The sequence below is a fragment of the Trachypithecus francoisi genome, unplaced genomic scaffold (assembly GCF_009764315.1).
Source record: "Trachypithecus francoisi isolate TF-2019V2 unplaced genomic scaffold, Tfra_2.0 Lachesis_group5, whole genome shotgun sequence".
In the NCBI taxonomy this organism is placed as follows: Eukaryota; Metazoa; Chordata; class Mammalia; order Primates; family Cercopithecidae; genus Trachypithecus; species Trachypithecus francoisi.
The window spans coordinates 63,903,265-63,931,151 of record NW_022681470.1 but is presented as its reverse complement, the minus strand read 5'-3'; the positions used below and the strand labels follow the sequence as shown (position 1 = coordinate 63,931,151).

The 27,887-nt window shown below is 45.7% G+C and overlaps 1 protein-coding gene across 3 annotated transcripts; it reads left to right on the top strand.

The window, feature by feature from the left end:
• On the top strand, positions 1–27,544 carry FCAMR (Fc fragment of IgA and IgM receptor). Of its 3 annotated transcripts, XM_033198044.1 has the most exons (9): positions 1–183; positions 2,263–2,649; positions 15,164–15,294; positions 18,248–18,308; positions 19,534–19,677; positions 22,826–23,164; positions 24,154–24,925; positions 25,565–25,683; positions 26,839–27,544. In XM_033198044.1, exons 3-9 carry the CDS (start codon positions 15,256–15,258, stop codon positions 26,997–26,999), a joined length of 1,635 nt encoding a protein of 544 aa, XP_033053935.1. In that variant the 5' UTR covers positions 1–183; positions 2,263–2,649; positions 15,164–15,255; the 3' UTR covers positions 27,000–27,544. The 3 variants fall into 3 exon arrangements, with proteins under 3 accessions (XP_033053935.1, XP_033053934.1, XP_033053936.1); XM_033198043.1 differs by lacking the exon at positions 2,263–2,649; XM_033198045.1 differs by lacking the exons at positions 1–183; positions 2,263–2,649 and adding an exon at positions 14,766–15,080.
• The last annotated feature ends 343 nt before the right edge of the window (positions 27,545–27,887 follow it).

Here is a 27,887-nt window from a genome sequence, read left to right as displayed (position 1 = left end):
TCTTAGAACTCCCCACAGCACGAGGGTGATGTGACAATGCAGATGGAATGTGGCTAAGTCAGAGGCTGGCCTGAAAAACCTCTGTATTAGGGAACAGAGGACAATCCAGGTCCTGCATGGATCCATGGTCAAAGAGAAAGAAGTCAATAGACATCCCATCCTAGTGGATGCCCGTAGGAGCAGGTAATGACAGACTGCTAGGTACTATCTCAGGGCAAATGCAAGCAGTTGGGAATAGGGCATGGCAACAGGACTTTGAATTGCCTGAGGTTACCCAGAATCAGCGTAACACGACACACACCAGGCGTGTACCACTAGTCAAAATGGGGCTTGACAAGGAATGTAAATCTTACTACAGAAAACTGAAGAAAGTTATGTTTTGGCTACAACTGAGTATGTACTTTAAGATCATACTTGCTACAATTACATAAAATGTTTTCCATATCTGACAACATATTGCTATTTCAGTTGACAATATCTCCATTAAGTGACAACACTGTATTTTATTTAGTCATTCTCCTATTGTTGAAAATTAAGATTGTTTCAGTCTTTTTTTTTTTTTTTTTTTTTTTGAGACGGAGTCTTGCTCTGTCGCCCAGGCTGGAGTGCAGTGGCGCGATCTCGGCTCACTGCAAGCTCCGCCTCCCGGGTTCCCGCCATTCTCCCGCCTCAGCCTCCGAGTAGCTGGGACTACAGGCGCCTGCCACCGCGCCCGGCTATTTTTTTTTGTATTTTTAGTAGAGACGGGGTTTCACCGTGTTAGCCAGGAGGGTCTCGATCTCCTGACCTCGTGATCCACCCGCCTCGGCCTCCCAAAGTGCTGGGATTACAGGCTTGAGCCACCGCGCCCGGCCGTTTCAGTCTTTAAGTATAATATAAATACTACAACAAAACAGTTATTCTGCAACATTTATTTGCCACCTTCAATTATGCCAGACTCCAGACTAAGAATGCTGACTCAGAGGTGAAAACAACACAATGTCCCATTGTCTGGTGGGAGAGTCAAATGTATCTAATGATTATCACAATGTAACATGAACGTGATTATAAAAAGCATAGCTATCTTGTGTATATTTTAAAATTATTTCCTTAGGATAAATTCCAGATAGTGAGATTCTTAGATTATATTGACAAATTGCTTCCTTTTCTTTTTTATTTTATTTTGTTTTATTTTATTTGAGATGGAATCTCGCTCTGTCACCCAGGCTGGAGTGCAGTGGCATGATCTTGGCTCACTGCAACCTCCACCACCTGGGTTCAAGTGATTCTCCTGCCTCAGCCTCCTGAGTAGCTGGGATTACAGGCGTGCACCACCACACCCGGCTAATTTTTGTATTTTTAGTAGAGATGGGGTTTCACCGTGTTGGTCAGGCTGGTCTCAAACTCCTGACCTCATGATCTGCCCGCTTGGGTCTCCCAAAGTGCTGGGATTACAGGTGTGAGTCACCGTGCTCGGTCGACAAATTGCTTTCTTAAAGCATCAATTTAATCTGCAATGAATAACAGTTTCTGTTATATAACCATGTAACATTCCTTGACTCGTATGTGCTGGAAATATTTTCTAAGACTTTTGTTTTCCTTTTTATATATTGTTGAGGGGCAAATTGTTAAAAAGTATTTTAATTTCTCTTTTCCTATGTTCTTTCTTATATGATTTTAAAGCTTAGAAAATTACCCCTTTAGAGATATGATACATATTTACTTCCATTTTCTACTAGTTTTTAAAAATAATATGGTTTTTCAATTGTTTAATCCATCTGGAGTTTTTTTTTAGCAATTAATCAGAGCAATTTATTTTCTAAATTGCTAGCTATGACTATTTTTCCTTTAATATTATTTGATGACATTTTCAAATTCACAATTCTCCCTGTAAAATAATAATATGTTTTCAGATATTAACCTTGTTAAATAAATCCTAGACTCTGATTAGCCTGTGACCCCCCAAACGTTGAATTGATGGCATCCGGAGCTTCATGGGGAGGGAAGAACCATCAAAATTAGGGGAGCTCCTATTTCATTTTCTAGGCTATCTTGAGAATGTTGAAAAAAAAAATGAGGGGATTTTCAGCTAGCCAGATAACTAATCAGAACAGATTATTGACCATTGATCAGAGAAGAATATGAAATATGATGTTAGTGAAGCCCTCACCATTGAGGAAGGAAGAAGTTCCTTCTAATCCTGGGATTAGGATCTGGGTGAATGAGGGAGAAAAGAGGGGCAAAGGGTGACCTGAAATGTTCTGGCTCCCTTCCTCACCCCAGGATGGAATATTAACAAGAGGTGTTATAGGGCAGGAGGGTGCATCTTGGATAAAACCACCCCCAAGATAAATTTGGGAGAGTCTAAGAACTCCAGGAGCTGCTGTCCTTCACAGACTGGGCAGAGCTTGGGAAAACCATAGACCTTGTAGAGAAACCCTCCACCGCGGCGGATGCTGCATCCAACATGATCCAAGAAAGGGGAACTAGCAATCACAGGCACGTGCTGAGGGCCGTCTTCAAGGGACCACACACAACAGCATGTTGGAGAGAAGGCAATCTAGAGTTTTCCGGCACCCCACTGAGATGCATGATAGCTGAGAGAGTGGAAAAGACCCAAGTTCCTAAGGAAGCTCAGAGTATATGGAGCTCTTGTCACCAGAGGCAATGGTAAGGACCCCTGTGTGTGCATGGTGGGGGGCAGATGCCACTATGATGCGCACGAACCAGATCAAACCAGTGGCATCTTCATCACCAAGCAGAATGAGGGGCATTTCAGCACAGGGTAGGGAGGACCAAGGACATCTGAGCAATACCACTGCACCCAGACACCATCCTGAGAAGGGGTAGGAGAGATTCCTTCAAGCTGTCTAGAGTTTAAGCTTTGAATTGGCTGCTTTACCTAAAGCAGATCTGAGCAATGGAGATTAACTTTCCATTAATTGGTACATTTAAATATCTTGCCAATGTCACTTCATCCCTGCTACCAACAGAAATTAGTACCCACACTAAACAATTATAAGACAAAAATTTTACTTTTATTTTTCCATATCTGAGTAATATGTCACTTTTGAAAGCACCAAACACACACACACACAGAGAGAGAGAGAGAGAGAGAGAGAGAGAGAGAGAGAGAGAGAGAGAGAGTTAGGCCCTTTCTGGGCTTTTTGTTCCTTCATAGATTTAAAATGCACCTTTAAAGTCAGAACAAAGTTTTACATGTGTTTGGGGTATGTTGTGTTCAAAGGCAAAGTAGAAAGATACTTTTTTCTTTCATTAGGCATAGTTGGAAATTCATTCTTCTTTGTGCCAGAGGAATTCAGAACTCTTTCATGTATTGTTAACCTTGTGTGAGGTGTGATGGCCACCATAGGTGGCACAGGAAGCTTCATGCTGAGAGTAAATGTAGAAAAGTAGAACATTTTGGAAAACTCAGGTTTATTCTTGGCAAAGTCCTTGCACATCCTGTTGTTCCCTTGCATTCCCCAGGGTTGACCATATGTTTGCCTGGGACAATCTCAATTTACACCTGCCGCCCAAGAACAATTATTAGATGTGCCCCTTCACAGTGTCCTGATCTGAGATCCCTGGTCACTGTAGCCATGGAGTCTTTCTGGCACAAGGTGGCAGCAACTGCCTATAGTTGAAAACGTACTGTAGCTTGTGGGCCCCTCCAGTATCTGAGACAGAGAAAAGGGTCCATTCATTAACCCAGGACAGGCTTACAAATACACCACCAAACTAATGGAATGAGGGTACCTTAGAATACAAAGACTTCGAATACAGGATAATCTGGCCACCCCCTGCCATGAGGCAGGTCACACCAACCCTTTTGGCAGCTGTGCGAAAAGCCATTCTCTGGATGGGGATTCTCTCAGCTGGTGAAGTTAGGCTTTTGTTCACAAATTTCAAGGAGCTCCTGGAGAGAAGGGAAGGGTCCACTCCCTGCAGTTTCTGAGCTCCTCACCTACAAAGACACTCATCCTTGCTCTGAATATGCAGACTGCTTGGATATGTTCACCTGGCCCACCAAGAAGGTGCTTGTTTTCCAGATGATACTTCAATTGTCAGCTCTTCTCTCTCTCTCTCTCTCTCTCTCCTCTCTCTCTCTCTCTCTTTTTTCTTGTTATAGGTTGGAATGTGCCAAAAAAATATGGTGAAGTCCTAACCCCTAGTCCCTCAGAACGACCTTATTTGGAAATAGGATCATTGAAGATGTAATTAAGATAAGGTGATATGAAGTAGGGAAGGCCCTTAATCCCATATGATATCCTTATAAGAAAAGGAGAAGACAGAGACACATGGGGAAGATGGCCATGTGAAGCCAGAGGCAGACTGGAGTGATGTTGTCATAAGCCAAGGAATGCCTGGAGATACCAAATCCTGGAAGAAGCAAGGATGGATCCTCCCCTAGATGCTTCAGAGGGACTATGGCCTTGCCTGCACCTTGATTTCAGACTTCTAGCTCCAGAGCTGTGAGAATAGATTTGTGCTGTTTTAAGTCACCCAGTTTATAGTGCTTAGTTATGACAGCCCTAGGAAACCAATGCGCTACCATCTCACACTTTCTGACCCCCGTGCATTACTTATCCATTGCTGCATACCAAGACTACCATAGAGTCAGCAGCCTAGGACAACACACATTTTTCTCCTGCTTTCTTTTGGTCAACAGTCCTGGCATAGCTTTGGGTCCTCTGTAAGCCTTCAGTCAAGGTGTCAGCCAGGTCTGGGTTTGCATCTGAGAGCTCAACTTGGGAAAAACCCACTTCCAAGTTCACGTGATGATTGGTAGGATTCAGGTCCCGGGGGTGACCAGACTGAAAGCCTCAGTTTCTTGCTGTCTATGTGCCAAAGGCTGCCCTCCATTCCTTACCATATGACTCTCTGCACTGAGCAGCCCACAACATGACAGCCAACTTCAACAAAGCCAGCAAGGGACAGAATTTTCCTGCAAGAGATGGGCATTACAATCTTCTCATTCTGTATGTAACCACAGAAGTGACTTCTCACCACCTTTGCTGTATTCTACTGGTTAAATGTAAGTCACAGGTCTCACCAACACCCAAGAAAGGGACTACACAGGGGCATAAATACCAGGAAGTGGGGACCACAGGAGCCACACCCCACAAGGAGGAAGGACAGCAAATTCCTCAGGGGTTAGGTTTTCACGCTGAACTTGCAGGGGCTCAAGTCTCTGTGCTCTCTCCCCAGTCACTGTCTCCCCACACATCCAAGAGAGGAAAGATTATTTTTCCTTCCCCTTTCACAAACTAAGTGCAATGTCTCACTGCTCTGTGGAGTGACCCTTTTCCCAACTTTCCTGCTCTTTCCCTGGGACAGGAGCAGAGTGGAAAAGCAAAAACAGGCTGACCTAAGGCAAGGACAGGCTGTGTTCTCCCACAGTCCAATGAGTGTTATCTTGCTTTGCAGGGCTGGGGAGGAAATGAACCACTGCTTATGCTCATCCACTTTTTCCTTGCCTTTCCTGGTCTGCTGCTGGGCTCCGGCGTCAGTCCCATTTTAGGGAACCCATAGTGCTCTCCTAATAATCCATGTCTCTTCATTTCCCTACTGTCCTTTGCAGCTAAGTTGGGTTCATGTGACTAATTCAGGCTAATTAACAGTGGAAGTTTGGTGTAACAATTTTGGGATGAAGCCAGTGTACCTCCTCCCTCCCTTCCTTCCCTGACGCAGTAAATTTGGAGGCCAAGTGTTGAGAGGGCAGTGCCACAAGACAGAGGGAGCTTGGTCCCTGAGAGATGGTTTGGAGAGCCCTTGTCACGTCCCACGGGACTTCATTTGAGTGAGAAATAAAGTCTGTGGTGCTAAGCCATTGAGACAGTAGGATTTTTCGACAGCATCAGCCCAGTAACAGGTAGCACAGCTTATCACATCTGTCTGAATTTCTTTATCAGCCCCCAGGCAAGCTTTTGCAAAGAAAAGCTCAGCCAAGCACATCTAAATCATCTCAAACCTGCATTGGGATAGAGAGATCTGCCAGGGCCATTTTTCATGTGACACTAGCTCTTGGCTCTGTTCTTTACCCCCTTAAAGCTATGTGACCTTAGAGAAATTATTTAGCCTCTGTGCCACAGTTTCCAGACCTGTAGTATAGAGTTCTATACTAGTAACTTTTCATAAGAGTAAATGAGTAAAACCACGTAGATCAGTGGAATTGCTCCCGGCTTGTCACTGCTTTCTCAGCTGGGGTGTAGGGACACACTCTGTAAAGCTCATCTTCAGCGCTGTTAGCCCAAGCCTCTGGGGCTTCTCCTCAGGCCACCTGTTCCCAAAACAAGTCTCAATTTATTTCTTTTGTCTTTCCCCAATTTCCTCTTTCAGGCTGTTACCTTCCTTTCATTAACACTAGAGGGTGCTTCAAGTCAGGCACCGTCTAAAAACAGATTCTCACTCTGAGTCCAGTCAGCAGCTGGTGGGTGCTGGGCAGTTGGCCAAACTTGGAGCGTATCACTTAGAACTGGGAGATGGGCTTCTCACCATCAGAATGACCAACCAACCTTAAGATCACATAGCACATTCTCCTATTCCAGAATGATCCCCGATTGCTTCCTTAGAGCCCTATTCTTCCCCTTCCTAATACCTACCAATACTTCTAAATCACTTATATTGTATATACTTCTTGCTATGCTAATTGGGTTAATGTTCCTCTCCCCCAGCAGACTATCAATCAAGGGATGTGTCTGTTTTGTTCACTATCCCTTTCCAGAACCCAGCAAAGTGTCTGGTGCATAGCACTTTCTTGATAAATACTTGAAGGCTCATTAAATTAATCCCCCTATCTTTTCTCATTCTCTACCCCACCACTCCCTCACTCCTCAACACCAGAGTAATCAACCTGACCTTGTGCTACTTATCACTGCCATCCCAACCTTATCACCTTTGGCTGTTGTCACAGTTTCTTAAAAGGTTTTCATTTTTCCGAATGTTTTCCTTCTAGTACATTTTGTCTACCGCCACTACCCTGCTCAAAAAAAACCATTACCTACAGGCTCAATTCTCAGAGACACACTGACAAACAAATTCATCTAGAAGGAACAACTCAGATGGTGAGAGGAGGCTGAACTTCCCTAAGTCTCCAGAATTCTTATCCATATGATAGGGGTAGTAATAACATCTGACTTATGGGGTCATTGCAATGCTTAAATGCGATTGTGGCAGGCATGGGCACTGGCAGAAAATAGACATTGTAATAAAGGATGGCCATTTGTATCAATAATATTCTATGATTTTAGTTCAAAGGAATGAGAAATGTTTAGGTTGATAAAATAAAAACTCCAGCTGAATTAAATCTGAAGGAGTTTCATTGAGCAATGAACGATTTGTGAATCGAGCAGCCTCCTGAGCCAGAATAGGCTCAGAGATTCCAGCACAGCCACATGGTGGAAGATTTATGGACAGAAAAAGGAAAATGACATACAAGGAAACGGAAGTAAGTTACAGAAACAACTGGATTGGTTACCGCTCAGCGTTTGCCTTATTTGACCACGGTTCAAACAGTTGACCACATTTAATTGGTCAAAAGTCAGTAACTGGCACAAGTGTAGGCTACAGTCTGTTTACACTTCCACTTGTTAGAGTTCACAATGTATAGAGAAACCCTTAGGCCAAATTTAAAATATATAAGGAGGCAGCTTTAGGCTAAACTTGATTTAACAAGGTGAACAAACAGAAGACTCTGGAGAACTATTTCAAAGGCTACTGAGAGAAGCGGGAGTAGATTTAATCCTGCATTTCTCCTTTCAGAAGATGTAAGTAGTGCCAAATAGGTAGGAATTACAAGAAATTAGATTTTTCTCAATTAGAATTTCCCAAAAATTAGAAATATTTGAAAATGGAATTGACTTGATTGAGTTCCCTGTCCCTGAGATAACCAAACTAAGACTGAATGCCTACTTTTAAAAGAAGTCTCTGAAAATACTGTTTATTGAGTAGAGACTTGAATTAGGTCACTTCTAAGGTCTCCTACTTTATGATTCTATGACAATGTAGGATTACATGAGAACGCTTTCCTAATGTCTTTGGGCCATTAATTTCTCTCACTCTTTGGAGGTTTTATTTTTTTGAATATGTGAGACCTGCTTTGATATTTGAGTTTTCCTATTCCTTCCCAATTAGGTACTAAATTTTTTGAGGACAGTAACCGTGTATATATGTCTTACTATAATCCCTAATATTCCTAGCACTGTGATCTGTGGGTGCCTGATAAAGATTTGTTAAAGAGAAAGGAAGCGCTTCCTTTTTGACAGGAAAACTCCCATGCCAAAGTAGGTAGAACTGCAAGATCCCTTTCTCTTCTCTCTTTCAAAATGAAGCTCAGCTTCATGAATTGAACAGTTAGGAAGGAGATGACCCCAGGAACACTGGGGATCCTACGTGTCAGCTTTTGAAATACAGAGTGGAACTTCATCATTTACTCTCTCCCTTCCCAATTCTCCCTCCCCCACCTTACTTGAAGACAATACACAGGCATCTCCCCACCATCTCTGCTCCTTGTAACTAGGCTTATAACTAGTGATATGTCATAGCATAACCCAACTGGGTATGTGCTGGGTCTGATAATGGAAGAAAAGACCTCAAATGAGCTGCTAGTCCTAGCCAGCCTATACCAGCAAAAGTCAGAGGAGTTTATGCAGGACTGGATCTTGAAGATGCCTGATCAAGGGGCTGGGAGCATCAGGTAGGACAGGGAAGAGTGTACTGATTTGGGATTACTCTCCAGAGATATAGGATTTGACACCCTAGCAAGGACCCCAGAGGTGACATGACCTGGCTGTTCAAATGGCTCCTGAAAGCAGGGAGAAAGTGATGGCCCAAGCTTGATGTGATTGAAATGCCAGCACTACCCCAGCAGACAGTAGACGTAGAAATAAAAAAGCTTAGGGAAGTCAGTATGCTAGAGTGGATACACCATGAGGCTGGAAGGCCTACCAGATGACTCAGTTCTATAAGAAGGGCCAGAGACTATACCATTTACAAAATCCAAAAGAAATGATCTAGTGAGAAGGAAAATAGCATGACTGAAAATATCAGTTGGGAATCTCCTCGATAAGCCAGGACTGATGGTTGGAAAGGTAGGTAGAGAATTTTTTTTTTTTTTTTTTTTTTGAGACAGAGTCTCACTCTGTTGCCCAGGCTGGAGTGCAGTGGTGAAATCTCAGCTCAATGCAACCTCCACCTTCCTGGTTCAAGCGATTCCCCTGCCTCAGCCTCCCGAGTATCTGGGATTACAGGCGCACACCACCATGCCTGGCTAATTTTTTTGATATTTTTAGTAGAGATGGGGTTTCGCCAGTTGGCCAGACTGGTCTTGAATTCCTGACCTCAGGCAATCCACCCCTCTATACCTCCCAAAGTTCTGGGATTACAGGCATGAGCCACTGTGACCGACCAGGTAGAGAATTTGACTCAGTGATACCAATGGTGATGATAGGCCCAGCGCCAAAGAAACCAGGTGGTGGCACTTAACTGCAGAAGCCAGGTGGATGAAGTTATTACAATGCGCAGTGGGGTTGGATTGGCAGTCAAGAAGATCTGACCCACAGAATTACGGAGATGATTAAAGGAACACAGCGCCCATAGAGGCAAAATAGATACTCGACCAACAAGAATGTTTCTTAGCTTAGACCACTAGAAGAAGTCAAGGATGGATAATAAGGAGTCTGAAAGCAGTAGCCCCAATACAATGTCATGATCCTTTGGCCTTTTCTGAATCTGAACCAGTTTTCAGAGTTGGACTCAGTCAGGTCTCTGGAAGAAAGAATTGTGCAACACCCCAGTAAACATACAGAGTAACGATTCCATAAGCCCTTCCCAAAGGAACCCAGGATCATTTACCTGGGTAACTGTACCAAACTGGCATGTTGCCCAGAGAATCAAAGCATCCTCATGGCTACTGTTCTAACTAGTGGGACATGTGGGAGCCAGGTAATAAGTAAAGTCGTGGCCAAGGTCCAGCTTATACCCAGTGGTAATTTCTCCAGTCTCTGAATGTATAATTGGGATTCATATACTAGCTACTTGGATCATTGGATCCTAGGACTGTGGGCTCAGAACTATCACAGTAGGACCAAGTGAAGCCTCTGAAACTGCCCCATCCCCAGCCAAGATATAAAAACAATATCATGTGTTGGGGGTAATTCTGGATATTAATATCACCCATAAAAATCGAAAGGATACAAGAATGGCAGTTCCCATGATATCTCAATTTAATTCAATAGTTGTCCCCTGCAGAAACCAAGTGGACCCTGCAGGATGACAGTAAATAACCACACACTTAACAAAAGAGTAATCCCATTTTCAGCCACTGTGTCTGTTTACCTGCTACAAGCAGATTAGCAAAGCCTCATGTACGTGGTATGCAGCCTTGATTTGGTGAATGCATTCTTTGTTATTCCCTTCAGAGAAGAGAGTTAGAAACCAACTGCATCTACACAGGTGAGTAACAACACATATTTATATTTTCGCCCCAGGGCTATGTTAACTCCCCTGTCCTCTGCCATAATATAGTCCAAAGGAATCAACATCATCTAGATATCCTTAAAAATGTCACATTGACCCATTATTTGATGCTCTTATGCTAGTCAGGCCACATGAACAAGAGGTGGCTATATTTTGGAGGGCTTCGTAAGACATGTGGATCAGAGGATGGAAGTAAACCTATGAAGATTCAGGGACCTGTCACATGGTAATATTTTTAGGAGTCCAGTGATAAAGAGCCTGCCAAGAAACCTCATCTGAAGTAAAGACAAGGTACACCTTGTCTTACACCTTGCGCCTCCTACCACAGTGAAGGAAGCAGCACATCTGACAGGCCTCTTTGGTTCTGGAGGCAGCATACTCCACAGCTAGAAATACTGCTCTGGCCCATACACCTAGTGACATGAAAGGCTTCTACCTTTGAGTGGGGCCCAGAGCAGGAAAAGCCTCTGCAGCAAGTCCAGGCTTAGCTGTAAGCAGCCCTGCACTCATTAGTGTTGGAGGTCTAGGTGGTGTGAAAAGATGCTATGCGGAGCTTATGGCAAGCCCTAGTGGAAGAATCACTCCCTAGTCACGTGGTCCCCTAAGATTCTTTTGCAAGGCCATGGCATCTGCAGGGGAGCATCATGTGCCTTTTGAAAAACAACTCCTGGTATGACACCAAGTCCTAGTTGAGACAGTACCTGAACACAGGACACCAAATGAGTATACATCTGGAACTACCCATCATGAGCTAAGAGTTATTACACCCACCAAGTCATAAGGTCAGGCAGACCCAGCAGCAATTCATCATGACTTATAAGCACTTTAGCTGGGATCAAGCACAAGGACCTGAAAGCACAGCAAGCTGCATAAGCAGGCAGCCTGGACCCTCATAATAACTACCACTGTTACACAAGTGCCCCACCCCGGGCTCATAAGGGGCCACAGAAGAGCATACTTGATAGCTAATGGCAGACAGGGGAAAAACCCAAGCTTTGTTTATAAATGAGTTGGTTTGGTTCAAGTCGAAAGTGGATAGTAGGTGTACTACAAGGAATGGTCTTAAAAGACAGAGTCAGGAGAAAGTCCATCCAAGGGACAGAGCTTGGACAGTGCACCTGGTCATCTATTTTGTGTGAAAGGAGAAATGACCTGATGTTAGAATACATACAGAGTGAAAGGTGGGGGTAATGGAACATGGAGGGACAAGGGAGTGGGCAGGAAGTATGAAGATCTTTGTATCACATGCTAATGCTCACCAGAGAGAATCCACCATGGAAGAACCACTAACTGCCAAGTAGACAGGATGGCTTGGTCTTCTGACATCAGCCAGCTTCAGCCATCGGCCACCCTGGTGCTAACACAGTGTACACATTAAGGAAGGTGCACTATCAGAAGAGTGGAGGCTATGTATGGGCCCAGCAAACAGTATAGGCTCCCACTAATCAACACTGAGTTAGTTACTGTTGCTATCAAACATTCAACCTGCCAGCAACAGAGATGAACACAAAGCCCCCACAAATAGCACCATTCTTTGAGAAGACGGAGACCAATAGCCTCCTTAGTGGCAAGTTAACTTTTTGGGGTCCCTTTCCATCCTACGAGGACCAGTGATTCATTATCACAGGAGAATGTGTATTCAAAATAGCATCCTAACTGAATAATCTTAATCAGTAAGAAACATATTCATTTCCGTTCTCAGACTCAAGTCACTCCAGAAAGATTATGCTAAGAGGTGCTGATCATGTTCTCCAACAGCAATTCATACCAACATTCTAGAATGAGCTACAGCTAAAGTCTTAGGCTAAAATGCTCCCATCTATGAAATAATCTCCTGGGATTCTTTACTCTGTTCTTTTGCCAACAGCCTGTACATGAACTTAAACTGTCTCAGCACTCAACTAACTGCCTTTGGAATGCCTCCTGTGTTTAGGCGTTGAATATTGTTGAACTGCCAGCTTTGCTATCAGGGAAGTGGTGGTTGAGGTTATAAAAGCTTGCTAAATGCCATTATAAAATGATTATTTGTGCTATACAAATACTTTATTCCATTGTCATTTGGAGGAGTGACAAGTCTCATAGTTCACCTTCCTTTGTGAATTTCTAAGTAAGTAACCAAGGACTTGTATGAATGCAGGTGTTTTTAAATAATGTTTTCTTCAATACCTCTTAGTATTTTACCTGAGCTAGGAGGGACCATGTGTCTTTCCAGCAGACAACAAGGGTAGAAAAAGCTTACAAAGTGGGTACAGCAAGCAGAAAGCTGCCATAACACATAAGGAGGAAGAGAAGCATTGACTACCAAGGAAAGGGACAGGATTGGGTGAGCCACGTGGGAACCTAAAGCACCTCTGTCCACTGCTCTTCATTACACACTAGAAAGCACATTTTAGAGAGGGAAGAGATCCATATGGATTGTTTTGCAGCACAAGTAGCTTTCCTTTCTTGGGTTAGTTTTCTGTTTGCTGGTTTTTACTCTCATGTGTGTATATTTAACAAAGTCATTTGCTAACTGGGGGATTGGAGGTGGGAACTGGAGGACAGGGAATCGACAAAGCTCTTCCCAGATCTGACATCTGGTCAAGCCTGATTCCGGAGTCTAGGGCCTAAAATCAGAAGGTTATAGTGTCATATATCTATGTAAAGGAACCCCTGGGCCTTTGTGCTGGATAAGAAAATTCAATTGTATCCCCAAGAGAAGCAGCCAGTATGGAGTTTTCTCCTCCATAAAGCTTCAGAGAAGGGACATCATGGCTCTGAGAAAGTGCTCTGGAAACCAGACCAGTGCATTACAATTAATTGTACTTTACTATAATTTTTGGTTTCTGTAGTCAAAAAGTCTTCAAAGTGTTCAAAAGTAGATAAAACAGAAAAATATGCCCTTAAGGATGCAAATGGCAGCAACATTTACAAAATGGTGAAAATTTGACAAATGTTTACTTAAGAATATAAATTTAATTCAGAAGTGTCCTTAGACAAATTGATGAATTTTTAATCTTTCAAATGCGAAAATAATGGAAAGGAAAAGGAATGAAGGAAGGAAGGGAAGGAGGGAGGGAGAGGACCCTTGAATAGATGAAAACCATCAAAGGGATTTTTTTTCTTTTGAGAGTTCGATCATGATAAGACACCTGCTCCCTTTGCTACAAGCCAAGCTAATAATATTCTCAGCTAATGTTTAATGAATATTAACTGAATACTAAGAACTTTGAATTATATGGATTATCACATTTGATCCACATAATAACTTTATGAGACAGGTGCTATTTTCTCCTCCTATGTCATTTTCCCAGTAAAAAGTAGAACTGAGATCTTAACTGAGAGGAGGGGGGAGTCTGACTCCAGAGTCTATGTGATCAAACATGACACTATACTGCTCCATGAGGAGTGGAAGGGGGGAACCTAGCCAGACATTAGCTACCTCTCTACCACCTACAAGAAGGTAACTTATTTCTGGAAACGAGTCTCAGAAGGCAAGGCCACTGTATACAGTTCTTCAGGTCGTGAGCTGCTCAAGAGCGCCATTACTAAGGAGATACCACTCACATTGTAGATGTATTTTAACTAATATGAGAGGCTATAAATGGAGGTGAAGATCTGGAGCTCTAGCACTGGAAGCTGCTGACCAAGTCCTGGGAGAGCAGCATAGACTGCTGTGCACGCAGTTACCAGCACACACAAGTGCACAATTGTCCTGTCATGGCCGAACTCCAAGCACCCATAGAGTTGTTTCTCTTCCTCTACTATTGCTTTCAGTGACTCAGTTTCTACCCCCAATCTGCCTTCAAATTTGGAAGGGGAATCGCACGGAGAATACACGCTGCCATCTATGGCTATGGCAAATTGCACAACAATATACCAACTGAATTTACTCTTAAGAAAGAGTTGCCCTTTCTAATTGGCTCAGAGGTGCCATATTAACGTATCTATCAGGGGTCCTAGTGAAAGTCCCAAATTACAGCTTGCAGCACCCCCCATTCCCTTGTGCCCATTCATTGTTGAGTGCTTCAGCTGTACAAGCCATTTTAATGTCAGTTTCAGACCAACAGAGATTGGAAGATCACATCTTTTACAAGGAAAAAAAACCCCATAAACTATTTTCCAAAGGGAAATATTGGGGTATTTTTCAAGTGTGTCATCTATTTGGGTAAGCCACACTTCTCAGTGTCTTCTTTCCATGAAAATCGTCTCATTTACTATATTTTGCTTTGTCAGGAACATGAATTAGTAACCACCAGCTCATGCAGCTCTGAAGTCAGTGACCCAAGCTGCCCAAAGTGCTTCTCTATGAGAGTTGGAGGGGCCAGGTCAGCTGCCAGCCAAATGGCAGGGGAATTCCTCTCCTGAATTTTGAATTTTCCCTGCCCTCCTGCCCAAGTTGTTGCATCACTTGTCTGCGAGATGCCTGAATGGGCTGGTAAGCTGGGGCACCCTAAACAGTCTGAGACCCCGGACTGGAGGGGACACAAGAGGAGGAAGGACATGGATCACTGTTTTCTTTCTTGAAGCTACTGTTACCACCCTTGGAAAAGTTCTTCAGGAATAAGTGACAGTAAGAACGACAAGGGATTAGGACTGGCTTCCTCTTATAAATAATAAAATCCAAAAAGAAGTGACTTGAGGTGAGTGACAGAGCTATGCCTTACACCCCAACCTTCTGTTGCTAGCTCCAGCTGCTTTCCAACATACCACCTTGACTTCTCAGTCTCCAGGTTTAAAGAAGAGCAACTAGAAGACGTCCAAACACCTGCATCTCATAAGAAGAAAAGTCCACCTGGATCTTGTTTCTCGACTGAGATGGATGGAGAGGACACACTGAAGCTCAGAGAACAAAAGGTAAATGAGGCTTTCTCCTGGAGGTTGGGATCTTGCCTCTGAATGTGGGGGGTGAACTGCAGTCATAGCTGTCACACATGCTCCTCAGTGCCCTTCCCAGAGCAGGTGGGCTTCTTCCCAGGAGGCCGGTTAAGGGTTCTAGGGTGCAGAACATAAGGGCTCCCTCTCAGTTCCCTATTATTCTGCTCACACCCACCAGAGTGCATGGTTCCTTAGAAGTCCTGGATAATTTAGAACCAAAAAAATGTTACAAAGAGAAGAAACATGAAGAACATGCGGGAAAAGCTCTTCTTTCATAGAGGAGAGGAACAGAACATTGGCCAAGTTATTGCAGCAGCCTCAGGCTGCTGCAGCCCCTCCTGAGTCCTGGTTCTGTGCTCTCTCCTCTATACCACACTGACTCCTTCCCTTCTTATCTGCTGCCCAAGGGATGTGGGGAGGGGATAGGAATGAACTGGGGCTCAGAGGGCCAGTAGGCATCTGGGAAGTCACACAGCAGCCTATGCTAAAGCTGAGGTGAGGTGCATGCCCTTCCCAGCAGAACAAGAGGGACAAGAGAGTACCCTCATGTGGTCTCATCCCCTAAAATGCAGTGTGCAATAACAGAAGCCTGTGGCCCCAGGCTACTGAATTATGGCCCCCTGTGTCCTGGAGAAAGGATTTCTGAAGGTCATTGGCAGAGAGGGTGACTTGGAGACATTCTGTTGAATATTATCCTTCCAGCCTCCAATCAAAGCTGATAATCCCCTGGAAACATTTTATCTTATACTCCTGCTTCCTCATTGCCCCATGGAACCGGCTTTTTTTCCTGAAGCCCAGAGATTGCTGCACCGGTGGCTTCAGAGGAACTGGATGGTGTGATGCAGAGACTTTGGCCCCAACACATGCTGCATCAGCACTTAGTGCTTTAGAAAAATTTGTCCAGCGGGTGTCTAGGTACCAGCCCCAGAATCAGCCAGGACTTGGCGAATATTAATCAAATTATGAATTAGGTGCAAGAACACCCTGGGAGAGTCTCTGGGTGGGGACAGGAAGCTCTGTAAGGCAGGGAAGGGTCTGAGACTGCCATCGCAGTGCCCAAGCTAGGGGACTTGCTAGAGGGAAGGCACAGAAACATGCATAAAGAGTCTATCGACTTTTAAAGATCTGGCCACCCTTGGGGCTCAAACTGGATAGAGCAGGGAAAGGCCTCAGTGGAGAGGGCTGGGCAGAGCCAAGCTGAGGTGACAACTTGCCAAGTCTCATTGCAGGAAAACAAGCTCAGGGCCACCCCATGGACTCTCTACTTTTCTCTTCTGTCCCCTCTCTTCCCTTTTCCCTTCTTTCACCTCCTACCTCTCCTTTTCTCGCCCCCTTCTCCTACTTCCTTTGCCTCCTTTTTTCCCCTATTCCCTGTTTTCCTCTTTGTGATTCCCTCCTGCACAGCCTGTGTCCCAAACTGGCCAGTGGCTTTGCGTGGCTTAAACTGTTGGGGGAGTGAGGGGGTTTCTGCCCATGGGCCAAACCATTGACTGTTAGCGCCTGTCCTTAACAGTAGTGAGGAACATAACAGAGTAGGAAGAAAACTCACTGGCTAACTTTAGTTTGCTTTTTAAAAAATCTATAGGTCCCAGAAACAGAAGCAGTAGATAGATTCAAAGAGTAGATTCTTAATCACTCAAAAAGCATCCATGAATACCCTCTAGGGAATACAAAAGAAGTATAATGTACAATCTCTGTCTTTTTTTTTTTTTTTGAGACAGAGTCTTGCTCTGTCACCCAAGTGGGAGTGCAGTGGCATGGGCTCACTGCAACCTCCACCTTCTGGGTTCAAGCAATTCTACTGCCTTAGTCTCCTGAGTAGCTGGGATTACAGGCGCGTGCCACCACATCGGGCTAACTTTTGTATTTTTAGTAAAGACGGGGTTTTACCATGTTGGTCAGGCTGGTCTTGAACTCCTAACCTCGTGAGCCACCCACTTCTGCCCCCCAAAGTGCTGGGATTTCAGGCATGAGCCACCGCACCCAGCCACAATCTGTCTTTTTCATCAGCAAGTGATGAAAGACCTTTGAGTAGTGATCAGTATGGTGTCCATTAGAAGAGGAGGGTTACTGTTCACAATAGCTGTGCATTTCACATCTACAATGTGCTAGATCCCCTTTCAGAGCATGATGGTAGAGGGATGAAACACAAAGCCGTTCCCTCTGGAAGCTCCCCAGGCCAGTGGCAGAGACCAGAGAGGGGTGAAGGTCAGTGTGGATTAGGGGACAGAGAGGGCTTTCTAGAAGTTGTGGAGAAGAAACAGAATAGCACCCCAGTGCAGAGAGCTGCTTGGTCTGAGATTTAATTTTTAACTCCTTGTTACTGACCAGAGGCACACTAACAGTGAAACAGAAATCTTCCCTTGAAAAACCAATTCCCCTTCTGTGAACAGGAAGTGGCGAGGAGAGGAACAGAAGTGGACTACTCCAGGTTCATTGCTGGCACTTTACCACAATCTCACTTAAGCTGTGAAACAACAACCCCATGCAGATTCCTTCATTCCCCTGAAAAGGAATCAAATCCCTGAGACTAACTTTCCAAGGTCCCACAATTCCAACTAGAGTTTAGACTTTAAACGTGGCCTTTCCACTACACGGTGCTCCCACAAACTCAGAGCTCCAGGCTGGCGAGTGGGTGCCCGGGCTAGAATCCTACAGAGGGAGTTTCACCTCTTCTGAACACAGAACCCTTAAGGGTAAGGGACATTTTAGCCTCGTGGACGTGACCAAAATGTGCGTGCTTAGGAGGGTAAGGATAAAGTCATGCTTCCTCAGGGAGGGAAGTGCTTGTCTTACTCTCAGATATCTGCAACCCAGCCCCTGCGCCGAGCAAACCGAGATCCCAAAACGAGAAGATGCTTGTTCTCTCAAGTCCCCACTGCCCTCACCCAGCTTCTCTCAGGCCTCTTTTCATTTGGAGTGTTTTTTGCAGGTTGCCAACAGGAGGGCAGGATGGAAAATGCCTTTCTTCCTCATACTGTGCCTGCTACAAGGTGAGTCCCAAACCCAGCCCAGGTTCGGGGCTTGCAAAACCAGACCTGAGTCTTCCAGGCTGCCCTAAAGTTCCTCACAGGCTGGTATGGTAAAACTGTCCAGGTATAAACCATGCTTAGATGACAAATGGCCCCATCTCCACGCTGTAGTAGATTTTATTCTGATGGTAATAAGGAACCATTGAGGAATACAGTGAGCATGCGCCAAGATTACCCAGTACCTAGAATCTAGTTCCAAATAGGTGCTTAATAAATAATGACTGAATAAATTAATGAATGAATGAAAATTCTATGATAATACCAAAAAAAAAAGGATTAACAACTGGCTTAAAAACAAATCAGAGTTTTAATGAATCAAAGGTAGCCAATAAGGCCAGGCGCGGTAGCTCACGCCTATACTCCCAGCACTTTGGCAGGCCAAGGCAGGCAGATCACGAGGTCAGGGGTTCGAGACCAGCCTGACCAACATGGTGAAATCCTGTCTCTACTAAAAATACAAAAATTAGCTGGGCGTGGTGGCACGCACCTGTAGTCCCAGCTACTCGACAGGTTGAGGCAGAAGAATTGGTTGAATCCGGGAGGCAGAGGTTGCAGTGAGCTGAGATTGCGCCACAGTACTCCAGCCTGGGCAACAGAGCGAGACTCCATCTCAAAACAAAAACAAAAACAAAAACAAAAAAAAATAGCCAATATTTGAGTAAGCACTCTGTGTGATAAAATCACGCCACCTTTTTAACCTCCTGCTGTCCCTTTTAAAATTTTTCAGTAACAGCAGGCTTCCCCTGCCCCCAAATGATAACTCAGGCAGGCCCATGATTTTTCTGCTAAGTAACAGGCCTAAATTAATTGCTTTAAGTCTCAAACGTTCTGAATTTGATCATTAAAAGTTTCCAGTTAAATGCTTTGGTCAGCACTTTAATCTTCATTTAAAGGTATACTACCTCATCCCCTCAAGGCCTGCAGTCCAGTTAGGGGGTGTGGTTGCTGCCTTCCCACTTCCCCACCCTCTCTCCTCCCCCTCTAGGCAGCTGCTGCCTGAGACCCCAGCAAGGTGGTAGCAGTGGGAGGGGGAAGCTGCAGGAGGGCAGGCAGCTCTTACTTGATGGATGGCCTGGAACTATCTGGCCTGGCAGGGGTTTGGAGCTGGCTGTTTGCTTCTTCCTCTGTGGGTGCCTTTCTGGACACATGAGGCTCCCTGATGACCCATCTCCTTCCTTTGCTGCAGGTTCTTCTTTTGCCCTTCCACAAAAAAGACCCCATCCAAGATGGCTGTGGGAGGGCTCTCTCCCCTCCAGGACCCATCTCCGGACCACGGGAACACTCACGCCTTCGTCACCCCTCTGCTGGAGGGAGGAGAGCTCCTTTGCAGGTATAACCTCTACCCTCCCTTTGTTCAACCATGGACCTCAGACCTCTCAGGCTCTCTCAGACCAAGTCAGGCTCCCTACAGCTATAGGCAGCCCTAGCCTCTCCTAATGGAAGCCATAGCAATAGACAATTGCTGAGTAACAATGATGGGATGAGAGCCAGGAAACCCACCTCCACGGATGAGCAGAGAATTGGCATCAGGGCCCCCAGGTGGGTACACATCGACCCTAAAATGCTGGCCTGGTCTTGAATTCTTACGGTAGTTAATATAAAATTTCCCAAACTTTAATTATTATTTATAACAAAGAGCTACTGATCAGTGATCTATCAAATGAATCCTTAAGGTATTGGTTCTTAACTTCGGTATTAATAAAAAATTATGTGCATTGCAAGGGTCGATTAAGGGTTCTTAATCAGCTTTCTACTGTAAAGTCAGACCACCTCATCCCGCTGATTAATGGAATCATGCTCCTCTCAAATGTGCCACATGCAGATCAGGAGAATCCCTGAAATCTGAGGTATGCACACTTTATCAGGGCATCATCACTGTTGTCCTGAAATGGTCCTTGTTTGTCATTGTGAATATTGCAAATATTCACAACTCGGTAAATTTAAATGGTAATTTAACTTTTTCATTAGTGGCATGGTTTGGGTTGTGTTGTTTAATTAAACTTACAGTGAGTATCAGTACAGCCATAACATTTATGACCTCTACTCTTCCTGTAATTAGACCTGAATACACACATAATAGGCAGGGTAGGTTTCCCGGGCTTGTGCATTCACACAGGACCCCATACTCAGAAGGTACTCGGCTTAATGCTCTGCTGTTGCCATGTTGAAATTCCTAATAACTTTTGAACAAGAAGTCCTGCATTTTTATTTTGCTCTGGCACCCACAAATTGCTTAACTGTTCCTGGTAATAGGATTATATTAGGCCATTTTTACAGTGCTATAAAGAAATACCTGACACTGGGTAATTTATACAGAAAAGAAGTATAATCTTGCTCATGGTTCTGCAGGCTGTACAGGAAGCATGCTGCCGGTATCTGCTCGGCTTCTGGTGAGGCTTTAGGAAGCGTTTGCTCATGGGGGAGGCAAAACAGGAGCAGCACAGCACATGGCAAGAGAGGGAGCAAGAGAAGGGGTGAGGGGAGGCCCCAGATCTCATGTGAACTGAGAAATAACTCATTTAGCCCCCAGGGGATGGTGCTAAACCATTCATGATGGATGTCCCCACGACCCAATCACCTCCCACCAGGCCCCACCCTCAACATTGGGAAACACATTTCAGCATGAGATTTGGAGGGGACAAACATCCGAACCAAATCAAGGATATTAAACTGCACTTTCTGGGGTTTAGAGGTCCTAAAGACAGAACAAACTGATAGGTGCCAGGCATCCACATCCTACCGCAAGATGCTGAACCACATGTACAGGGCTGTAGAAAGACACCATGGAGCTGGTCCCAGCACAGCCCTGCGGGAATCTGTCCAGGCCAAATGAGGGAGGGAGAGAATCATCAGCGGCTATAGAGCTCTCTGTGTCAGAGAGATGTCCCTGTGTTGTGGTCCCCTCCACTTGTCCCAGGGGATGGGAGACATCACTTTTTCCTCACTTTAAGCCAAGTAAGAGAAGGAACTTGCAGAAAGTCACTCAACAAGCTTGCCCTTTGTCTCAGATTTCTTCTGACCACAGGACACAGGTGTGCCTCCTGTGTCTAAATGCAGGGCCTCCACCTAGAGGGCCACCCAGAGGGGACTATGACCACAGAGCAGGGCAGATAGCCAGAAGTCATAGGCTTGTGGGTGGTGGCCACCAAAGGCCAGCAGAAGAACATGCAGTTCTCATAAGGAGAGAATGACAGCCATATATGTTAAAAATATATCTGGTAGGCAAAAAAAGAGGCAGCTTTGGTCATCTGCCATGCCCAGAAAGCACCAAGGGCAGATCACAACTGTCTCATTTACCTCTCCTCTCCCCACTCTACCCAGCCCTGCAGGGACTCCCAAACAGAAGCTTTGAACAGGGGAAGGGGTAGAGCAAAGCAAAAGACCCCAACCGTGCCCCCCTCCTCCATGACAGACTCCAAGCCCAGCTGGGAGAAAGGAAAAGGTTTCGACTGGGCAAGAGATTGGAGTTGTAATCTTTCATTGGACTGGACTGGATGTGTAAGTTTAGACTAAGTGGGGCTTTTTATTATCCAGGAGAGATTATGAAAGCTACTATACATGAGATTGTGCCTGAGATTTCATCAAGGATCAGAGATGTCCATGGAGAAGGTATGAAGAGGCAGTGAGAGAAAGAATAAACTTTGTTTCTGCTTGCACCCCATCACATTTAAGTCATCCAGGAAGCTGGCCATATATGTGGTTCAACTACGAATTGTCCTTATGACTGTTGCCAAGCAGACATATTCACAGTACTGCTCATCTGTGCTTATATGGTGGCATTTGGTTGTTTCTGTTTCTATGGAAAAGTGACTAGTGTGAAGAATTTTGCAACCTCTGGTCCAGACAGGTACCCAGCGAGCAGAATGGGATTCTTGTGTTTCAGGGCTCCTCGTCTTTTGCACATGAAAGATGCACTGATATGTTCTTACTGTTTAGCATCTCTCTTTTACATTCCATGCAAACCAGAGCCCTTCTATCAGGGAATCATCACTGGTGTCCTGAAAGGGTCCTTGTTTATAATTGTGAATATTTTTGTATTTTAATGATAAATTATCATTTAATGTTATCGTCGGTGGCATCGTTTGGACGGTGTTGTCTAAATCTACAGTGAGGAGTGACTGAGTGATTGAGTGTCAGACGTTGCCTCAAGCCCTTATACATGTGCTCAGATAGCATCATTTTACACATCTGTATTGGAGCACAGGGGAACCATGCTCTGGGTGGACCAGGATAGCACAGGATAAGTGTTAGCTAAATAGTGGGTAAGATTATGATGACATTTTCATCTTCCATACCTTGGGGCAACATCGGCTTTCCCAATGGCTGAGTTCTGCCATTTCTATATTGATTCTGTTCCGTGTTCACAGTGGCATTTTCTGACCTGACCCCTAATTCTGGCAGAGTTCAAAGCTCGTGACTCCCCAAACAGTGACTATGCTCACCACTCCCTCTCCTTTGACTTCCTTCTCTTTCTACAGCTCCAAATGCATTGAAGGGCTCAAGGCTGGTGTCTGGGGAGCCTGGAGGAGCTGTCACCATCCACTGCCATTATGCCCCCTCATCTGTCAACAGGCACCAAAGGAAGTACTGGTGCCGTCTGGGGCCCCCAAGATGGATCTGCCAGACCATTGTGTCCACCAACCACTACACTCACCATCGCTATCGTGACCGTGTGGCCCTCACAGACTTTCCACAGAGAGGCCTGTTTGTGGTGAGGCTGTCCCAACTGTCCCCGGATGACATCGGATGCTACCTCTGCGGCATTGGAAGTGAAAACGCCATGCTGTTCTTAAGCATGAATCTGACCATCTCTGCAGGTATGAGCTGATGGCTGATGGGTCAAGCTTGGTGAAGCACGTTGTAGGAAGGAGGAAGTGTGAGAGAAGGCTCAGAGACCTAGAAGGGCTTGAAACGTTAGGGAAGTGACAATGAAAAGCTGGGGCAAGGCAAAGACTTTCAGAAGTAGGCTTTCATTTCAGAAGAAGGCGACCTTCAAAAGAAAGGGAGATTTTAGGAAAAACTTCCCCCAGTGAATGCATGTACACTCTCCCACCCGAATCCCCCAAATGTCATGAAATATATATTTGGAGATGGCGCCAAGAATGGGATAATGTGGCTTCTTAGGATCCTGATAACTACATGTTCAGACATGCAGAGAAGCGGCAGCACTGCAGAGGAGGTGTGACAGGCAGGACAGAAGAATTGCAACTGGGCTGTCCCTCACACAGACTCTTGCTGAGCCCCTCAGCAGGCCTCTGACAGATCCCAGGCCTAGGCCCTCTGTGGCAGGTTCTGGTTGTTGATCCCAAGTCAGGCACCCAGAGCATAGGAAGGGCATCCAGGCTGTGAAAGGCCACTTGGCAGAGGAGACAGCATGACAGGAGGCAGCTGAGAGCAGGTTAATTCTATTAGATGCTGTTCTCCAGCCGCCTGCTGCAACTGGCTGCTCTGCTAGAACTGCAGTGTTTCTTTTGTCTTTTTTGAAGACCAATACCTGCTGGGAGGTGGGCCTCTGGAGAAAGCAGCTTGGGGGTTCAAGACAGCTGGATAGAAAATATGTGGGCATGGGTAAAGGAAATAGGAATATAACATGTCAGTGTCTGCCACAGACTAGAGAATATCTGCCACAGACTGGATAATGAAAAATTTTCCTATTTTTAATTTTATCCAAACTACTGGTCAAAGACTGCATCTCTTAGTGAGGTTGCATTCCACTTAGCAGACATTTGAAACCTGGTGTCCTTTGCCAAAACCAGTAGGCCGCCTGCCAGCCTTCCCATGTGGCCTCCCTCTGCTGTCCACACAGGTCCCTCCAGCACCCTCCCCACAGCCACTTCAGCTGTTGGGGAGCTCACCATGAGATCCTATGGAACAGCATTTCCAGTGGCCAACAGATGGACCCCAGGAACCACCCAGACCTCAGGACAGGGGACAGCATGGGACACAGTTGCTTCAACTCCAGGAACCAGCATGACCACAGCTTCAGCTGAGGGAAGACAAACCCCAGGAGCAACCAGGCTAGCAGCTCCAGGGACAGGCAGCTGGGCGGAGGGTTCCGTCACAGTACCAGCTCCCATTCCAGAGAGTCCAGCTTCAAAAAGCAGAAGCATGTCCAATACAACAGAAGGTGTTTGGGGGGGCACCAGAAGCTCGGTGACAAACAGGGCGATAGCCAGCAAGGACAGGAGGGAGATGACAACTACCAAGGCTGATAGGCCAAGGGAGGACACAGAGGGGGTCAGGATCACTCTTGATGCAGCCAAAAATGTCCTAGGAACCATTAGACCACCAACTCTGGTCTCAGAAACTCTGGCCTGGGAAATCCTCCCACGAGCAACGCCAGTTTCTAAGCAACAATCTCTGGGCTACGTTGGAGAAACAACTCTAGCTGTAGGCGTGTGGACCTTGGGCACTCCAGCTGCAGGTGTGTGGACCAGCACAGAGGCAGCATCTGGGGAAGGAAGTGCTGCAGGGGACCTAGATGCTGCCACTGGAGACAGAGGTCCCCAAGCAACGCTGAGCCAGGCCCCGGCAGTAGGACCCTGGAGGCCCCCTGGAAAGGAGTCCTCTGTGAAGAGGTAAACCCCAGGCACTTTCTCCCAGTCAGGGGGCCCCACATTTGTCTCATCCCTGGCATGCAAGGGAGGCCCCTCTCCCTCTGCTCACTTCTCTCCCTTTGTACCCACAAGACAGTGACATACACATCAGATGCCCTCCTCACTCAAGGGGCCTTGCTATGAGAACGCTCTCTGAGTATTTCCATGTGGTTTTCAAGTGATATCTAAATGACAGAAAGACAATATTTAGGCTGGAACCTTCATTAGGATTTTCTGTTTTTAAAGATGAAGAATAGAAACTCCAGAGAGAGGGGGTGATGCACTGAAGCATTTTTCTTCCTTCCTTCCTTTCCACAAGGAAAGGTTGTGGCAGAGCCCATTGCTGAGGCTGGAGTCACTGACTACCACTTCTTTCTCACTGGGAGGCATTGCAGGTTCCACACACAGATGGGTGGAAGAGGGAAAGGATTCGGGCTTGGAAGCCTGAAGACAGAGATTCTAGTCCCAGTTCTGCCACTAACCTGCCATGGGAACCAGGGTTGCCCACTTGCTTTGGCCTCAGCTCTCCCACCTGTAAAATGAGGACGTGGGCAAATGGTCCTTAATCTTCTGCCCAGCTCCAACCTCCTCTCTCCTGTGCTCTTTCCATCCCCGCTCTAGTGCTTTTCCTGAAGATGAAAGCAACTCTCGGACCCTGGCTCCTGTCTCTACCATGCTGGCCCTGTTTATGCTTATGGCTCTGGTTCTATTGCAAAGGAAGCTCCGGAGAAGGAGGACCTGTGAGTTCAGTAGCCTCAAGGCTAGACAGAAGAGTTCTGGTTCCCACCTGACACCCTCAAGGCTGGGTAGGGGTAGAGTCCTGCCAGGACTTTTCAGTGTAGAAGAGCTAAATTCTAGCCTGAGCCATTTAACCACTCTTGGCCTTGGTTTCTTTTCTTTCTTTCTTCTTTTTTTCTTTCTTTCTTTTTCTTTCTTTCTTTCTTTCTTTCTTTCTTTCTTTTTCTCTTTCTTTCTCTTTCTTTTTCTTCCTTCCTTCCTTTCTTCTTTCTTTCTTCCTTTCTTTCTTTCTCTTTCTTTCTTTCTTTCCTTCCTTCCTTCCTTCCTTTCTTTTCTTTCTTTCTTTTTTTTTTTTTTTTGACAGAGTCTTGTTCTGTCATCCAGGCTGGAGTGCAATGGTGCAATCTCGGCTCACTACAACCTCTGTCTCCCAGATTCAAGCAATTCTCCTGCCTCAGCCTCCCAAGTGGCTAGGACTATAGGCGTGTACCATCATGCCTGGCTAATTTTTGTATTTTTAGTAGAGATGGGGTTTCACTGTATTGGCCAGAATGGTGTTGAACTCCTGACATCAAGTGATTCTCGGCCTCCCAAATTGCTGGGATTATAGGCGTGAGCCACTCTGCCCAAACTGCCTTGGTTTTTAATCAATAAAATCAGAAATTTTCTCTGTACTTATGTGGCAATGGCATCCCAGAGCATAAGGAGAAGTTCCTGGAGGATTACAAAGGCTGTGATGCCTATGTTAACCATAAGCCTCATAAGCAACCCTCACAACAGAGAGCAGGAGTGCAGGGCCCAGACCTGGGATCAAATCTCGTATTTTCCCCCTTCTGCAAGGCCCTGCTAAGATTCTCTGAGAGCAATGTGCCCAGGTTTAAGTACTCTTAAAGTGACGGCTCTGTGATATGTAGACCTAGTAAAGAAAGGGCGAGATTTTCTGTCAGCAAGTGGAGGAGGCTAAGGTTCTCAGACCCAGGTCCCAAAGTCCAAGTCCTATCAGGGGCTAGGCTGGCTTAACTTAACCAACTAGGGCTCCATTGCTACTGTGTCGGAAGGTTCTTGAAAACTTGCAGTGGGTGGGAATGGTTCTTAGGAAATCAAAGTCAGTGCTGTCCTTACCCAGAAGCCTCACAGTCTGCTCTGTGTCTCTGCAGCTCAGGAGGCAGAAAGGGTCACCCTAATTCAGATGACACATTTTCTGGAAGTGAACCTCCAACCAGACCAGCTGCCCCATGTGGAAAGAAAGATGCTCCAGGATGACTCTCTTCCTGCTGAGGCCAGCCTGACTGCCCCAGAGAGGAATCCAGGACCCTGAGGGACAGAAAGATGAACTGCTCAGTTACCATGGGAGGAGGACCAAGATCGAAGGCCTTCAGGACCCCAGCCTCTTTCCATCATCCTTCCTCCACCTGTGGGAAGAGAAGCTGATGAAGCCGGGGCTCCACCCACGGAAGAAAGGCTGGCTGTCCTTGGGCCCAAGAAAGTCAAGCATTATCCACGTCCAAAGGTTACAAGACGACTCAAAGGAGACTTCAAGAAAGTTGTATGAAACATTGGAAGAGGTCACCTAGGAAAAGCGTGAAATTTCCATTCCTGAATGTTTGAAAATAGAAGAGGCTTCCAATCAGTGTGGAAAGTGACAAATCCTCTATCATCACTCCCAGCCCTCGCTGGGGGACCCTTTTCTGACTATTGTTAGCACTCAGCCTCCCACTCACATTTAATTATATTTAAGTGTACCAAGCTTGCCTTCTCAAGTAGATTCTAAGCTCCTTTAGGGCAGTAATTGCTTTTTATCTGTCTTGTGATGTTCTCCAGAGAACTTCCAACTCAGTAGGACCCCAATAAATACCTGTGGCTGATTGACTGACTTGGGGGCTCAGTGGCCTCTGGGCACCCTGCCCCTGCAAGAGCTCTGGGTCCCCCTGGGCTTCTGTCCCTCCTTTTCGGAGTCCCCTAGATGACCCCACAGGCAGCTGGTTTCTACACTGAGACCAAAAGGGCAAAACACCCATTCTTCACATCATCCCGTCCCATTTGGACCCAGGCTCATTTGGACCCGTAGACCTTTTGACCTGGCCAAGATTTTTTGGGATTTTCCTACATTCATGGAGGAGCAGGGTATTTTCAGTAGATTCTCGCCTTCTTCATAAAGCCCCTCTTGTTCAGCTGCTTATAAATCCTCGATATGGAGGACTGTTGG

Excerpts from the sequence above, each read along its gene's own strand:
- FCAMR (XM_033198043.1), top strand. Across the intron at positions 15,295-18,247 it reads TGAAGCTCAGAGAACAAAAG|GTTGCCAACAGGAGGGCAGG; the intron begins GTAAATGAGGCT and ends TGTTTTTTGCAG. Across the intron at positions 19,678-22,825 it reads GGAGGAGAGCTCCTTTGCAG|CTCCAAATGCATTGAAGGGC; the intron begins GTATAACCTCTA and ends CTCTTTCTACAG.